This window comes from Peromyscus californicus, unplaced genomic scaffold (genome assembly GCF_007827085.1).
Source record: "Peromyscus californicus insignis strain IS unplaced genomic scaffold, ASM782708v3 Scaffold_8__1_contigs__length_139910024, whole genome shotgun sequence".
In the NCBI taxonomy this organism is placed as follows: Eukaryota; Metazoa; Chordata; class Mammalia; order Rodentia; family Cricetidae; genus Peromyscus; species Peromyscus californicus.
Window position 1 is genome coordinate 69192598 of NW_026294606.1, and position 17781 is coordinate 69210378.

A 17781-nucleotide genomic window follows, 5' to 3' on the forward strand; every position below is an offset into this window, starting at 1 on the left:
AAAATGTTTAGAAGACTTAATATTTTGCAGATGTTAATTCCTTCTTAATTACCCTGGGGATAGTTTATGTTTTTTCATCAATAATCTCCCTGGAAACAAAGATGAGGATGTTGTTTCCATATTAGCATATTGGCATGACTCAAAAACACCTTGAGATGGAGATACAAAATATGTGTGCCATAGTTTTTATATAAATGAGAAGAATGCAAAGCAGAACATTGGGAGGGGATGCCTCTGGCTGCCTGGGATCCACACAGCAGTGAGTCACAAAGCTGGTCCTGAATTCCTAGTATCTGTTGATGCTTCATGAGTTGGTCCAAGCCTTTATATTCATCACTAAAATAAATAATCTAGGAAGGCTTTAGTGTCCCAAGAAAACCATCATAAAATTCATCTTGGAAGATAATTTTATAAAGAAAACCACTTGGCTATTTCATCAGCTAGGAAATTTGAATATTCATGTGACATGGCTCTCCTTAGTCCAGGCTTTTGTAGTAATTCACTACACATATTAATTAATCATATCTTTAACTCTGTAAGCACATTCATCCTATTTCTCCTGTGTATTATATGCACAATTGTTGGTGTTTCAAAAGTGTATTCTTCTTGTATAAAGAGTGCCTTCTATGATCATTTTCTCTCAGGCACCTGGCAAAATAAAAGCTTTAAAAAGCTCTGAATCACTATTGTTTATAAGCTATTTTCTTCTTTTTCCCAGAATTTTCCTTCACTCTCTTCCACTGTGTCACAATGACTGATATTTTAGTAAACTGTCTCTGACATGTTGGAATATGAATCCCTTGAAATAGTAGTTTTAATAGTTTTGGAATTTCCAGGTTCTGTTAGGCTCATGCCTCTTTCTAGCATCCCAAGTAAAATCTGGTAAGAGCAACTCTGCAGGACTTACTGTATGGCATCCCATGCATCTTATAGAACAAAAAAATGTGCTTTTAGTTTAAGAATGTGGTAGACTAAACAAAATATCCCTTTGTCATTTAACATAAAAACGCCCATTTGGGCCATAATGAAGCCACTCTCATGGTGTCATTGATCCATTAGTGAAGACAGAGCCCTCGTGAACTGATTGCTTCATAAAGTTTCCATCTCTCTGTACTTTGGCATTTAAGGTTAATTGCCAACATGGGGATTTTAGAGAAAATATGAAATCTTTAACCTTGAGGAATCTTGCTTTAGAAATAGAAGAATAAACTCTCTTCATTTTTCTACTGAATTTCTATTCAACTTTATTACTGTCTTCCCTGCATATAATTCAAAACTATCTGTCCTTCCCTCATTCAGTGCCAAAGTGCTTAGGCATCAATAGAATGTGCACATTTAATTTGCCTTCCAGATCTGTTAATAAAGAAGAGGATATTGAAATATTTTTTGAAGTGGAAATTATACTCATCATATGTAACTTCCTGTTCTTGCTACAGATCATTTTTAATTATCACATGTATGGCACTGGCATTGGGGCCCTCATCTTGCTCCAGGTGACAGTCACAAACCACACAAAGATACTCCTTAATCTCACTGAAGAACAAGGCAATTTCTGGCAGAGAAAAGAATTATCATTGTCTAGTGATGAAGACTTTCAACTCAAATTCGAAGGCAGAGTTGGGGAAGGCTACCCTGGTACGATCGCACTTGATGACATTGTACTCACAAAGAGTTGTCTGCCATCCCACTGCTCCACAAGTGAAGACTTGGCTCTTCCCCTCCCAACAGGTATGTTCTCTGTTGTGTTTCCTTTGTGTTTTTATAGGGTGTAAGGCAGAAGGTAAGGAAATGGGTGCAAATGAAGCAAATTCCTAAAAATGCATTGTTTCATAATGAAAAAAAAGTTTTTAAACTAAAACGTGTTTTCCAAGCCTTTACTTAAAAAATGTCTTCCAAATTTTCTCCAAGCCCTGTTGTATTTACCAGTTCCTGAGTTCTCTGTCTAGACAGTTGTGTCTTAGATAAGTCAAGCAGCGGAAGACTCTATTGAAAGGAATCTGATTTCAAATCAGATCAGTCTTAATCAAATATTCCTATATATTTTAATAAAATACAACGAAAATCAAGAGCAGGGGTGTTCTGTTTTAATTAGATATTATTCTGGTTATGTGCTTTTCCAGGCACAAGGAGGTTACTCTCTAATAAAACCACCAGTAAGTTGAAAATAATTCAAGCAAATTGTGCATTTAATACAGCTAAGCTGCTGAATATCATAGCTTAACCACAGGGTACATTGCAGTGAATCAGATGCTTTACCTAGTATTTCACAGCTGATGAGATCTACTTCTTCCAACACCAGGAGAGTACCCATGCATTGATATCCCAGGTTAAGTTCAAACAGTGAAATGTTTGGAATAGTTTTCATGAAATGCTAGTTATATTCTCCCATCATAAAAAGGGAAAAAAGATTATTGAACCAAGACAAATCATGAACAGTCTGTAATTGCTTAGTCTTTGTAGACCAGTGGGTGTATCTATTTGAATGGCTGAATGTATATATTAAAATACTTTAAATATTAAAACATCCACATGTTCTTTTACCCTGAAATATCTAGTGATTTCTTGAAAGTAATATTGGAATTCATTGAGTTAGCAATTTTCAATATATATGTCCAGTGGCAATGTTATGAGAATACAGTGGACACCATGAAACTACACACTGTTGATATGACATAAAAACAACATGTATTGTTTAAATGATAAAAAAATATTTTGCAAATTTAAATTGTGACAGATGTTAATATGTAACCACATGTTTAATGTAGAAATTGGACATGTTCTCTGCTGTTGTCTAAATCTCTCTTATACTTAAGAAAAACAAATGTCTTCCACACAGGATAAGTTCAATTATTAGTCTGGATTTTTCTGCTGATCAAAAACGAGAACTCCATTACTTTTGCTTTTCTTTTTCTGTTCATCACAAAGGTGCTCTTTAAATGCGATTGAAAGAAAGTTTTAGTCTAGTTTTCAGTAGACAGTATTACCTGCCCTTGATCTGCAATAGTCCTAGAAAATAGACTAGCATAGAAAAACATAAGGATACCGAGATTAGATTGAGTGGTAAGTCTGCTTAGATGGATTATCTGAAATGTTGTTTGGATTCCTCAGTAAATCTACCTCCTATGAAAGCATAGCCTTCCTTTGTGATTGGAGTATAAGAATGCTGTCTATGCTGATGTTATACAAGTCCGTTCTATAAGAAAGTAAGTTCTTAAACTTACTGAAAAATAACTGAAAATATTCAAGGGGTAGGAGACCACATATTTTTTGTGGACTCATTTCAGTTTTAAACTAACAACTACTAAATGGAATACATGATAAGTAAATTAAATTTTATTGGAGTATATTGAGACCTTAAACTTATAAAATATTTCTAAAAATCATTTTTTTCTTTTTTTATTTTATAATTTGATTTAATTTTACATATCAGCCACGGATTCCCATGTCCTCCCTCCTCCTGTGCCCCCCCTGCCCTCTCCTTAGCCCACCCCCCATTCCCATCTCCTCCAGGGCAAGGACTTCCCTGGGGATTCAGCTCAACCTGGTAGATTCAGTCCAGGCAGGACCAGTCCCCTCCTCCCAGGCTGAGTAAAGTGTCCCTGCATTGAGTAAACAATTATTACAAAATAATACTAATTATATATTAATTCTGAAGTTAATGGCATATGTGAATAATGTCAAATTCTTTGTTTATCCTTACCATATTTGATGTGTGTTAAGATTTGTGATTAATGAGGCATAGAGAGGATAGAACAGTTGCTGAAGTATTTGTTTCAAACTGTGAGGGACTGAGCTTTATGCCTAGAAGAAGTGGTGGTGTGCGTGTGGAATCCCATGGCTGGCAATCCCATGCTGAGGAGACAGAAATCGACATATCCATAGGGTTACTTGCCAGCTGGGTTAGCCTGATCAATGAGGCCTAGGAACAGTGGGAGACCATACCCCAAGAAACACCAAACCAAATAGACAAAAAAAAAAATACAAGGTAGGTGGTTCCTGGGGAACAACACCTGATAGTGACTTCTGGCCCCAATACTTGTACAAATTTACATAAACACATGTATGTCCATACATGCATATTTGTACCAACACACACACATTCACACACTCACCATGCACACATACATATACATAACTTAGTATTGATTAATGGAAAATAAAATAAAAGAATTTACATTCAGAGACTGTGGAAATGACTCAGCAGTTAAAAGTATTTGCTGATCTTGTATAGGATCCAGGTTCAGCTCTCAGCACCCACATGATTCACACCTATCTATAACTCTAGTTTCTGGAGGTCTGGCACAAGTCTTTGGCCTCTGCAGATACCAGACACACATTTGGTACATTTATATGCACAGGCACACATTCATAATAAAAAAATACATTTAGAAAGGAAACTGTGTTCTTCATAACAAGTCAGTGAGACAAAGGAAAATAGAGAAAGAACCATAGTATCTGGTAGACTGTGATTAAATCCTGAGGATGTATAACAAATCCTCAGAGTATGTTTATAGGATGCTTAATTTGATACATTTATTGGATGTGTGGGAATTTGAAACCACGGTTCTGCTTATCTGAGGAAATGACCCCTTCAGCTTAAGGTCCACATGGCACAGTAGAATTAGAGGAGGATTGTGGTAGAGAGGGTGGCAATGGCAGGCCAGACATCATGAGAAAGAAGAGATGGTGTCATGTAGACTGTGGAGGTGGGCTGTGGATATTCAGCAGGAATGAACAGCCATGCAGGGATCTCAATAACTGAGGAATATGGGACACGTCAAAATTGCCTTGGGTATTTTTTCCCCTCAAAATGAACACACATAGGAAGTATTTTGAATGGTGTTAGAAAACACATGAGAAAGGATATGGAAAATAAGAAAAATATTAATATATTTATGGAAAACATTAAATCATATTAAGTTAGATAAAGCATATCACTGCTATAAATTGATAAGATGGCTACAGTAGAGAGTCTATGCTCAAAGGAGCATTCTGAAAATAGAGATGAAATAGTTGAACGTTTTAATAGCTATCCAGATTGTGATATGTACATGTAAGTGAAGAAGATAAAATGAATGGGCATGTTATTTACTTTCTTGTAATTTATTAGTGTATGCTTAACTACATTCAGAAATTAGACCAATGCATTAATAAGCATACCCATTAAGAGTGAAATTCTGGAGGTTTAATGTGAAATTGATATGAAATATTGACTTCATTGTGAGTTTATAGAATCTTTCAGGATCCTGATATTTTAAGAGAAGTTGGCGTCTTAACCAAATGAAAATCTGAGTGGATTCTTTTGATCCTAATGAAAGTTGTGTTAGGAGAGTTATGGGGTATCATTCCTGCACTGGAGGCTTTACTTGATAACATAGATGTTTAGTCAGGGCATTGTCTCTCTCATTATATGGTGACTCCATTGAAATTCTTCTCATCTTCTTGTGTATTTTAGGAAGCTTCTACAGTAGTAGGTTTCCATGTGGTTCTTCAAAATGCCTCTGGTGTTAGTTGTCCACCCCATATTCCCTTTTACCCTTCTCTCATCTTCTTCCCCACTTAATCCTCCTATTTTCGTTTCCTAATTATATCTCCAAAACACTATATTCTATCCCCCCTTCATTGGAAGATCCTGTCTTCCCCACCCGTCACTTTCTAGGTACCAACATCTATAATTATTCGGATTGTAGCACACACATCAAAAGTTTAAAAGCAAACATCCACATATAAGATAAAATGTTCAAATTTGTCTTTGGAGATCTTAGTTACCTCAGTCAGTATGTTTTTTTTTCCAGCTCCATCCATTTACTTGTAAATTGAATAATTTCTTGCAATAATTACTTGCCATTTGAATAATTTAATTTTAAACAGTTAAATAATATCCTGTTGTGTAAATATACCACATCTTCATTATCTATTCAGCAGTTGATGGACATCTAGGCTCTTTCTGATTTCTGCCTATTATGAATAGAGCAGCAATAAAAATGGATGAGCAAGTATCTCTGTAACAGGATATAGAGTCTTTGAGTATATGTCTAAGAGTGGTATAGCAGCATCTTGAGCTAGATCAATTCTCAGCTTCCAGGGAATTCTCCACACTGATTCTATAATGGCTGTACCAGTTTGTATTCCCACCAGTAATGAATGAGTGTTCCCCTTTCCATCATTCTTGCCAGCATGTGTTGTCATTTTTTTTTTTTTTTGATCTTCCATTCTTACTGGAGTAAGAGGAACTCGGAAAGTAGTTCATTTCTGTGATTACAAGAAAAAGATAAAGAAGAAAGAAAGGATGAAACCAAGCAAGCTAAGTACTCATAGGCAGCAAGTCAGTAAGCAGTGCCCTCCCTGGCTGTGTTTTAGTCCCTACATCCAGGGAGCTTCTCTGAGGACCTTTCTTGTCTTCCTCTGAGGATGGACTATAACTTGTAAGTCAAAGGAACCACCTCCTCCCTTGCAAAAAATAAAATAAAATAAAACAAAAGTATAAAGATAGCAAATTTCTTTATGAAGTTGCATTTGGACCAAATTGGGAAAGTGATCAAAAGAGACCAAAGACTTTATTAGCAAAATGATGTTATTATTGATCCCTTGAAGATTTGAAGTCTTATTTGAGAGCTTTATTTAATAGCAGTTTTATTAATTGCTAAATGAAGTATAAAAATAGATGTTAAATGAAATTTAATGAGAAAAAGGCAACCACTGTTCTTCTTTGAAATGCTCTGATGCAGATTGAGTCACTATTATATTTCATCTTTTTGATAGATATTTTATAAAGTCTCATATGTAGCTAGAGTTTTCCTGCCTGGCCCACCTCAGGACAAATCTCTCTCACCTGCCAGACCCACAGCCACTCAGACCCGACCAAGTAAACACAGAGACTTATATTAGTTACAAACTGTATGGCCGTGGCAGGCTTCTTGCTAACTGTTCTTACAGCTTAAATTAATCCATTTCTATAAATCTATACCTTGCCACGTGGCTTGTGGCTTACTGGTACTTTACATCTTCCTTGTCCTGACCGTGGCTGGCAGTGTCTCTCTCACCCAGCTTCCTGTTCTCTCAATTCTCCTCTCTGTTAGTCCCGCCTATACTTCCTGCCTGGCCACTGGCCAATCAGTGATTTATTTATTGACCAATCAGCAACACATTTGACATACAGACCATCCCACAGCACTCATATAATGAAAGCAGGGGAAAAGTTTTGAGTACATATTTATGGTTTTGGGTTTCATCATTTTTGCTTTTCCCAAATAAAGTTCAACAATAAATTTATTTTAGGATATATTCATTACAAACAGATTTTGTTTTAAAATAAGTGTGAAGCAGATTTAGGTAAATCACATATTTGACATGATTAGAGCTATGTTTTGGTTTTGACTTTTTCTGTATATATTGAAAACCCTTATTTTTCTCTTTTTTTGATGTGGTTGTTTATATTAATTCATAGTAAAAGAGCTTATGTTTTTGCATAAACATGGTTACAAAATGTTATACCTATTACTCATTTCCTTGAAATACTTGCCTATAGTTAAAAATGCTGCTTCTCCCTGATAAGGATGCAGGCATAGCAATTCATTCAAAGTTCTGATTGCATGTGGCATGATAATCTCTTTTACACTGCACATGATGCTTAGTGCAAAGTGAATGTGTCCTGAGATGTAGACATGCCCTTGGATCTCAGCACTGCTTGTTAGCTGTGTGAGATGCCAATCCCATTTTTCTAATTCTAATTTTCCTCTTCTGTAAACTGTAGGACTGAAAGAATCTGAGTGAGCCACATGAAAACTAATTGAGGAAATAGTTTATAGTGTCTTCAGCCGTGCTTGGATGTCAGCATTTTGTGCTGTTTCTCTTTTCCATCATTTTGTTCCTCTTTTGGAGACATTATGAAATTAAACTGTATATAAGAGAACTTTCTTAAAAGCAGAGTATATCTGCTTTTCTTTCTACATTTATAAAAGCAGATGTCAGATCTCTGAGTGTCTTGTTCTTTGCAAAGAAACAATTCTCATCAAAGCTCCAAAATATGTGTTTACTGACTTGAGTGACTTAATTTATTGTCTGTATTTAAATGGAGGAAAAGTCATAATAAAGCTCTAGAGCTAGATTGACATGATAATCACTGAAGGATGAAAGAGACAGAAAAGAGACCAGAGACTGCAGGATTCAAACTTAGGAACATTCTAAAAGATTCTTGAGAGTCACAGATGTTAGTGGTATACTTAGCTGTGTATGGTGTGGATAGGGAAGATGAAAGATTTTTTTTTCCCTTTAAAACATATTTATTTATTTTACATGCTGACTGCAGTTTCTTTTCCCTCCTCTCCTTCCAGTCCAACCCCCCACCTCTACTCTGCCCCCCACATCCACTACTTTGCCTTTTCTATTCAGAAAATGGCAGGCAGGCCATGGATATCTACAAAACATAGCATATCAAGTTGTAGTAAAACTAAGCACCTTGGCTAGTGTTAAGGTGGGGCAAGGCAACCCAGTATGAGGAATAGTGTCCCAAAAGCCAGCAAAAAGAGTCAGAGAGAACCACTGCTCTCACAGTTAGGAGTCCCTCAAGAAGACCAAGATACACACCTGTAACAATTATACAAGACCTATGTCAGTCTTATACAGATTCTCTGGTTGTCAGTTCAGTCTCTGTGAGCTCCTTTGAGCCCAGGTTAGTTGGTTCTATGGGCTTTCTTGTGGTGTCCTTGACCCTTCTGGCTCCTACTATCCTTCTTCTCTCCAGTAAGATTCCCTGAACTCAGCCTAATGTTTGACTGTGGGTCTCTGCATCTGTTTCCTCCAGTTGATTGATGAAGCCTATCTGATGACTACCGGGCTGGGCACTAATCTATGACTACAGCAGAATATCTTTAGGCATTTACATTGCCTTTTTTCTCCAGTTGTATTTGGTTCTATTCTAGGTCTCTGGGGCTTCCCGCCTCTGGGTCCTGGTGCTTCAGGAAGTGTCTGGGTGCGCTCACTCTCATGGCATATATCTCAGGCTGGACAAGTCATTGAGTGGCCACTGCCAGAATCTCAATGTCACCCTTACTCCAGCACATCCCATAGGCAGGACCTACACCCTTTGCCTAGCTATTGGCCATTCATCTCTTTATTAAACCAATAATAATAATATATCTTCACACAGTGTACGTGTACAAATATCCCACAACAGTGATGCTTGCATCTGTAGTTCCTGTTTGCTTACCCAGATTTTGCATTTCCTGAATTCCCTCAGTTTGTGTTTTCTTTATTGCTTCTATTTCAATATTCATGTTTTGAATAGTTTTCTTCAACTGTTTGCTTGCTTTTTACTTAACATTTTTTGGCATTCTTTAAGGGATTGTTGATTTCCTCCATTTTTCTTTGGTTGTCTTTTCCTTGATTTATTTAAGTGAGTTTTTCATTTCCTGTTTAAGGACCTCTATCATCATTATAAAGTTGGCTTTAAGATTGTTTTCTGGTGCTTTGGCATATTTGAAAGTTGGAATATTCAGGGCTTGCTGTAGTGGGATGGCTGGGCTTTAGTGGTGACATATTGCCTTGGCTATTGTTAATTGTCTTCTTACACTTGCGTTTAGCCTCCGAAATTTGGATTGATTATAGGTCTAGGTGCTCATTTCTGGATTTGTCTCTGTTGGATGAGTGTTTTCTTCTTTAGTTTCTGTTTCCTCTCTGGCCTTCTAGATCCTGTGGCCTGTGGTTGAATAGAGGGTCTCTGCCCGTGTCGGGGGCTAGACTTCTGAAGGCCTAGATGGCTTGTGGTTCAGCAGGGAGTTGCTGCCCAAATTTGGGCCTGAAGTTCTGGCTATGTATGTGTGTGGCCTCTGATATGGCTGAGGGTCCTCTGGAGTTCAGATGTTGCCTTGGCTTGTGGTGTAATAGGAGGCTTCTGCCTGGTTTTCAGGGAGTGGGCCTGGTCTCTGTGGTTCAGGATGTTGGCCTGGCCTCACTTCTGGTTTTCAGGGAGCTAGCCTGGCCAGAGGTGTGGGCAGGGATATAGTGATAAGGAAAGGAGATGCAGTTGGATTTATACTGGGTGAGGATGGGGAGGGTGGGGCACAGTCTTTCCTGGGGTTCAGGATGCTGGACTGGCCTCTGCCAGAGATGTGGGCCAGGACATGGTGACATGGAGACGAGGTGTGGTTGAGATTTGTTGGGGAGGCATGGGTGGGACAATGCAAGGGAGTAGCTTACCTGGTTTTCAGGGAGCTGCCTGGCCCCTGATGGGATGGATGGCCTCTTTGAGAGGCATGGGTTGGTATATGGTGATGGAGAGAGTAGGGGCAGTCAGAGTTATGCTGGGCCAGTGCAGGTGGGGTGAGGGGCGTTAGGCTGGCTAGCCTCTGTGGAGTTGGAGGCTTCCTCCAGAGGTGTGCTGAAAGATGTTTATTTTATACATACAGACACATTGCGGAATGATTTTTGAATTAATGTTTGCCTGATAGAACACACCTTACTTTTAATACACAAGCTTCATAAAACATCTTATTTTACTTTTTTCCCATGTTTTGGTTATATTATTTAGACTGCAACCAAAAAACCCACTAGGATACTTTTTATTGTAATATTTACTATGCACTAACATAGAGAACCTTTTAACGTCCATTGTATTTGTACTTGGTAGGCAGAGGTGTTCTGCAATTTCATGGAGAGGAAAGAAGGCTGTTCCTCATGGATACTATCATAGCAGTTTCACACTGTTTAGCAGATACAACCTAGAATTTAGAGTGAAAATAGAGGTCAGCTTGGAAATTGAAGACTAGACTATTCTATTGGTTAGATTTCCACAGAACATGCAAGAGCACGCCCTTGTCAAGTCAAAACGATTGGTAACTAGTCTGCTTCTCTTCACCCGGATAGTGAAAAAGCAATTGAACTGAGTGGAATTCAGTATGTTACTGTTCACTTAGCATAAATTACTGTTTGTCCTGGGAAATTGCTTGAGCAGCTATTTCGAAAGGACTATAATTTTGTCATCTTTATTGCCTTTCCAAAGAAAGCTCGTTTTAATATGTGCATGTACTAGCTACTTTTTAAACGTTTTCAACAACTCCAATTGTATATATAAACACATTACTGCTTTTTAAATGCCTTAGTAATTTAGGCAGCATGCATAATCCAGTAAAGTAAAGGTCCAGAAACTCAGGGTTTTGTAATACAGAATGTATTTTAATATCCTAGATATAATATTATATAACTTGCCAGTGTATATAGTTTAAATTCAATTTATGTTAATACTATAACCCATGTCAGATAAATTAAAATTTTGAATATAATGGTCTACTTGATAAATGTACACATTAAAATTTTGGTAATTGGTATGAATCCCAGTAGTACAATTGCTACAGTAAGCTGCTCTGTGTTATGAAAAACCTAGGGAATATATTTCCTGAAGTTTTGTGTAGAGTTAAGACTGTTATATTTTAATTTACTATTATATAAGCAGTTTTTGTTATCTCCTATGTAACTTATCAATAGAGCCAGTCACATATGTATATCATAGGAATGTGTGTGTGTGTGTGTGTGTGTGTGTGTGTATAGATGTTGCTAGCTGGTAGATTATGGCATCAAAATTCAGCTAACTCAACAGTCCTTTACAGTCCATCATCTTCATGGTCCAAGATAGCAGTGTAGACCCTCCAGATAGCGATAGATGTGAATTGGTTTTGAAAGTGCCTCGTGGCTGAGCATCAGCTGTAATCTAAGGCACAGCTACTTAAACTGTGGATCATAACCCTGTATGAGATCATATAAATGAAAGTGGATGTCATGAAAGAAATTGGCAACAGTAAAAGGTTTCTGAATACACATGACCAAAAATTAAATGAAATCAAACAGATAATTAATATAAGGTATTTCCAGCAGTTCTTGGCCATGATCTTATAGCACTCCCCTGCATCTTTGATTCAGAACACGTAGCAGAGTTGAGATTCACTTTACACACTCTAACAGCATAAAATACCAACAAATTACCAGAACCTCTTGAATTCAGATCCCTAAATATTGTATGTTATAACTAGCAGAGATTTCATTATATGTAAAATTGTTTTATCTATGAAGAAGCATAATAGTTTAATGACAAAATACAACATTTTAAAATATTTTCTATCATCTTTTCTGAGCTTACTAAGTAGGAAGTTAGTATTACAATGGGTTATATAGTGTTTTCAAGTATTTTAACACTTGTTTAAATACCAATTACCAAAATTTTAATGTGTAAACTTGTATGAGTTTCTGACTTGAGTTTCCTTTAAAAAAATATTAAACAAAATTTGTCTTGGTATTAGTACAAACTTCTAACAATCTCTGACATGGCCTTAAACATACTTTTTTATATTATGTAAGTTTGGAAAGTGGCTTTCTAAACATTGATGATTATAAAGTCAAATTATCAACCGAGTGTGAAAAGTGTTGACAGTTCTCTAAACCCTGAAGGTATCAAAATTTCAGCCAAGACTTATTTCCTTATGAAAAATTGAATCTCAATACAACAAACATTGATTATGTTAAGTGATTTCTAACTGGATGCTCATGACCATTGTGGCTGTGAAGTTTCTTTTAGATGTTTTTACCATTAGCTTCAGCAGGCAGGACTCAGAGTCCCATGGGAAAATCATTTTCACTAGATAACGTATGTCTATTTTTTTCTCTGAATTCGGTCTCAAGTGTTGGGGACCAATTGTGATGCCTGTACACAGTCCTGTGTAGGCTCCTAAGTAGAACATGACAAAGGATCTGCAGTGTCAGTGCCCCTTGGGGTTGGATGGGGTCAAATGACCATCACAGTGACCCTGACTGCTGAGGGCAGGGGTAAGCTTGGCTCAGAGATGCCTTCTGTCTGGGCAGACCAAGGTACTGTGCGACAGTGTCACTATGTCACTGAGTTTTAGACAAGTTACAGTTGTAACTTGTATTTCTGTATTTTACGCAAGTGGAATAAAATATTTCTTCTGTGAAGGAAAAAAGAAAAATTAAATAAGCATATATACCTAGTTAGTATCAAAATGTGCTTTGTCTTTAATACTTATATATGCATAACACATAATTGTTTTAGAATAAGTTTCCTTATGGTTATCAGTAAATATTTGATTTTATATCTATTTTATATGCCTGAATACCTAGGCTTATGCAAGATTGTTTTTCAAGTGAGATATGGTCAGGATTGGAAAAAATTCATGAAGCTCTTGTAGAAGAACTGTTTCTGGAGGTTGTCAAAAGACCATTGGAACTAGAAATTAGCCAGAATCAAGTCACGGGATCACAGTAGAGCATTCTGGGAAATGGTATATGTTCTGAGCAGCTTTGAATTCAGCTGAAAATTGTAAGTCAAAACCAGCAGACACATAGAGAGGGCAGTTAACACCCCCTGTCCTGGTATGAAAATAATCAAATGTGAAAGAGTCACAAGGGGAAATGCATGCACTCTGATACCACACACTTCCTATTGGAAGATCAGAATTGTGCTCATAACACCATTGACTAGAAGAAATGTTGTCATGAGATATCATGCATTCACAGTTACTATTGATTAAATATCAATAAAGAATAATTACACTAATTGACCTTCTATCCATGAAACACAAAATTACCCCCAAAATATAATGTATTTAGCCCATGAACGAGGGATTGATCCTGATCACACTGCAAGGGGCCCCTTAAACAGACCAAGCTATGCAACTGTCTTCCTTACAGAGAGAGCCTAGTCCAGTCCCATGCAGGTTCCACAGTTGTTGGTCTACATTTCATGAGTTCCTGTGAGCTTGGTTCAGTTGTCTCTGTAGATTTCCCCATTATGATCTTGACCCCCACCTTGCTCATATAATCCCTCTTTCCTCTCTTTGACTGGACTCCCAGAGCTCAGCCTGGTGCTTGGCTGTGGATCTCTGCATCTGCTTCCATCAGCTACTGGATGAAGGCTCTAGGATGACAGTTAGGGTGTCCACCAATCTGATTACTGGGGCAGGCCAGTTCAGGCACCCTCCTCACTATTGCTAGTAGTCTAATCTGGGGTCGTCCCTGGGAATTCCTGGGAATTTTTCTAGCATCAGGTTTCTCCCTTACGCCATAACATGCCTTGGGAAGGGGAAACAGATGAGATGAATAAACTGGCGATGGGGGGCAATAGAGGGGAGGGGATGAGGGATAAGAATATGAGGGAATGGGATGATCAAGCTAGGGGGGATGGAGTGGGAGAGCAATGAAAGAGATATCTTGATAAAGGGAGACACTATGAGATAAGGGAAATTTTGGTCTTTTTCTACATCTAGTAAAACACTTGTTTTTCTGTTTGTTTGTTTGTTTGTTTATATAGTTTTTTATATTCATAGGCTTTGAACAAAGTCTTTACATTTTGATATAAAAATGGTCAAAGACTGTCTATCTTATATCATTATATTCTGTTTGTAAGTTAGTGAAGGATTTTGTGCCTTAGATTCTGGGAAACATTGGCCTATAGGTTTGTTTACTTTGCACTGTCTTTTCCTCCTTGAGTTAATATTGGTATTAACTCCATAGACTGTATCTCAAAATCCTCTTGTGTTTCATAGAAGAGTATATTCCTGTTCTTTTTTTCTTAAATATCAGATAGAAACTGAAAGCTAAATTTAGCCCTCAAATCCTCATTGCGGAAAAGTTATTGATTATAGATTGGATTTGTATAAAGTATACACATCATCAACCTTTCTGTTTCCTCTTGAAGTACAAGTAGAAGTCTGTTTGGGAAAAAATATATTCATTCCACCAAAGTTTTCAAATTTATGTTTATTTTATAAGCATACTCAACATAGTTCTTTATTGTTCTTTTAAGATTTATAGACTCTGCAATGATATTTTGTATTACTACTGATTTGGCTCTCATTTACACTTTTTTTTAGCTATTAAACCCTATAGCCAAAGTTTTAGAAATTTTATTAATATTTTATAGAATTCATTTTATTGATATTTTTACTTGTCTTCTTTTGTACATATCTCATCTTTATTATTATCTCCTGTCTATTAATTTTGATTTAAAGTTGTTTTTAGTGTTAGGAATTTACCTGTGTTATGTGTTACCTGAACTAGGTTTCCTGTCTCTTTAACAACAAGATCATTCATGCATTCATATACTGATTTCTTTGTTTACTTATTCAAAAACATGCACAACACATATGAAGTAAAGACAATTAGAAATACTTAAAATCAAGCTGGATGGTGGTGGCGCATGCCTTTAATCCCAGTACTTGGGAGACAGAGCCAGGTGGATCTCTGTGAGTTTGAGGTTGACCTGGTCTACAGAGTGAGATCCAGGACAGGCACCAAAACTATACAGAAAAACCCTGTCTCAAAAAAAAAAAAAAAAAAAAAGAAGTACTTAAAGTCACTAATTCATTCCCCAGTGTTTATTGCAATAGTAGTTCTACAGAGAGTGTAGCACCTGTCATTAGACAGAGAATAGAAGAAATGTCTTTCTCTGTGTGACAGTAAAGTGTCACAGAAGTCAATACACTATTGCAGTTGAATTTGAAAACAATGGTTGGAAAAAGCAGGAAGAGGTCACTCCATAATGAAATGAATATGTGGAGAGTTAAATGTAGAAAGATACTGTAAAGTTTAGGAAATGTTGGATTTTCTCCTGTGGGCCTTTAGGTTTTGTAAGGATAGCATAAGTATCTACTGTGGAAGGTCTTAAATGCCATCTTTGAAGAATATGAGCTTTTATCTTTGGGATCTGTGGAGTGTTGTGACTCTGGAGAATAGTAAAGCACTCAAGTCATTGAAAGTGATAGAATTTATTTGTTAATTAGAAAGATAATAGGAACTGGTAGCATGTGGGATTAATTAGAAGGGCATATGATGATGAACTATTCCAGATAATTGATTATGTCTGTCTTAATGGAGGCAATATAGGGGGATGAAGTGCATTATTTGAAAAATAATAGGCAGAAATAATATGCATTGGCAGCTATGAGATAGAGACAGAGACAGAGGGAAGGAGGTGGGGTATAGGGGGAGAGGGAGAGGGAAGGGAGAGAGACTGGATAGTCATAATGAACACAAGATATCCCTGGGCTCATAGGAGGAGTTCCTATGTTATTAAGACCCCGAATTTCTGTGTGTGTTGAATTTTAGGTATCACCTGAGGGACTGTCTGGTAACTTATAAGTTTAGCGTTGAAAATAGAAGGCTGTAACTCAGGAAACAAAAGGTTTCTATAGGTTTTGATTAAATAACAGGCTGTATTTGATGTGACTTGAAGCCACAAGTGAAAGTAATGAGTCCATTTACAGTGAAAGTTGGGATAACAAAAAGAACCAGAGAAATAATATTTTAGTTTGGTTTTGATATTATTAAAGGATTAATTTTAGTCATTCTGTATTGTCCAGAATGTTACTGGGAATGTTAAACCAATGCTAACATAAGACAGACATTTTTATAACCAATGAGGACCATGTATGAGTATGTCATGTCATAAGTATGTCAGTCATCTTGCCAATTATGCACTTGGCCTGCATCCTCTTCCTGACATCACACAGACCATGCTAAGGACAGAGTTCTTCACATCTACAGAGCACCCTTCACTTACAAGAGAAATTATCCCTTGCCCCAATATATTTCTAAGTTTATATGACCTCCATTTCTTTGGAAATTTTTTTTTGGCTTGATTAACTTCTTGGTACCATTCACCTGTAACACAGATGCAACCACCTAACTCTGCCCTGTTCTACATCTGAACCTTTGTACTGGTCCCGTCTCTTGAAATTTTACATTACATGTACCAGATTCCTTCATTAGAGTATATCCACTGCAAAAAATGACATGCTTCATTATCACATTTCCACACAACTCTTTCATATGGATTGATTGATAGTTATTGAATGTATTTTTGGAGTAAAGTTTGACCTTTCAGTAAACATGTGATGAACAGGTAAGATAATTGGCATATTGATCTCCTCAGATTATTCTTTCTTTGTGTTCTGAACAGTCCTCTCCAGTAATTATTTTTAATATTCATCCATAATATTAGGTTGTATTGAATTTCCTGGACTCATTTTATGTCTTACTTTATGTCTCAAACTCTAAGAACCATATAAATGAATTTCTAGTATATACACATACAGTTGCTCCTACCACTCACTGTTTTCTATCAATTTGAGCATATGCTCTAAATGGACTTTCCTTTTGTTACTTTTCTAATCATTCCATCACAATGCATAATGAAAGCAGCTTAAGAACGGAAATTTTAAATATGACTTATATTTTGGCGTGTTCAGTCCATGGTCACCTGGCATCTGTTTCCGGGCTCATGATGTGAGAAGGAGAATTTCTCCATAGCACCACATGTGCTGAAGGCTCTTACTGTGTAGAAAGCAGAGGGAGAGAACACAAAGGAACAAGGGCAGGGCATGGACCCCCAAGAAACACCTCCAGAATTTTAATTCTTGTAGCAAGGCCCCATCTCTGCTCCTAATTCTTCATGTTATGAATCCCTAGGGGATTATGCCACTGATTTGGCCAGAGCACTCAGGATCTAATTCTGTTCAGAAACCCCCTAACACGCATGCCTTGAATTGTGTGCTGCCAATCTCCTAGGACTATTGGTTCAATCAAATTCATAATCACTATTCACTATCACAGCTCTCCTGATTTGTCCACTGTGAAGAAACTCCTTGTGAAGCAATTTTTGCTTGAGAAAGAGCAGATTTCCACAGCATTTTCATCTATTACTGACAAGCAGAAAAATTTTCTCCTTGTATTTTCATGTTTTCTTGTCCACTGTTACTGACCTTCATATTGACTAAG

The 17781-nt window shown here is 37.0% G+C and overlaps 1 protein-coding gene across 1 annotated transcript in view; it reads left to right on the plus strand.

The window, feature by feature from the left end:
- Malrd1 (MAM and LDL receptor class A domain containing 1) overlaps positions 1-17781 on the plus strand; it is a 605236-nt gene that overhangs the window by 299079 nt on the left and 288376 nt on the right. Inside the window, exon 25 of the mRNA XM_052729219.1 lies at positions 1437-1728. Within this exon, the coding sequence (XP_052585179.1) occupies positions 1437-1728 (292 nt within the window). The remainder of the gene's footprint in view (positions 1-1436; positions 1729-17781) is intronic.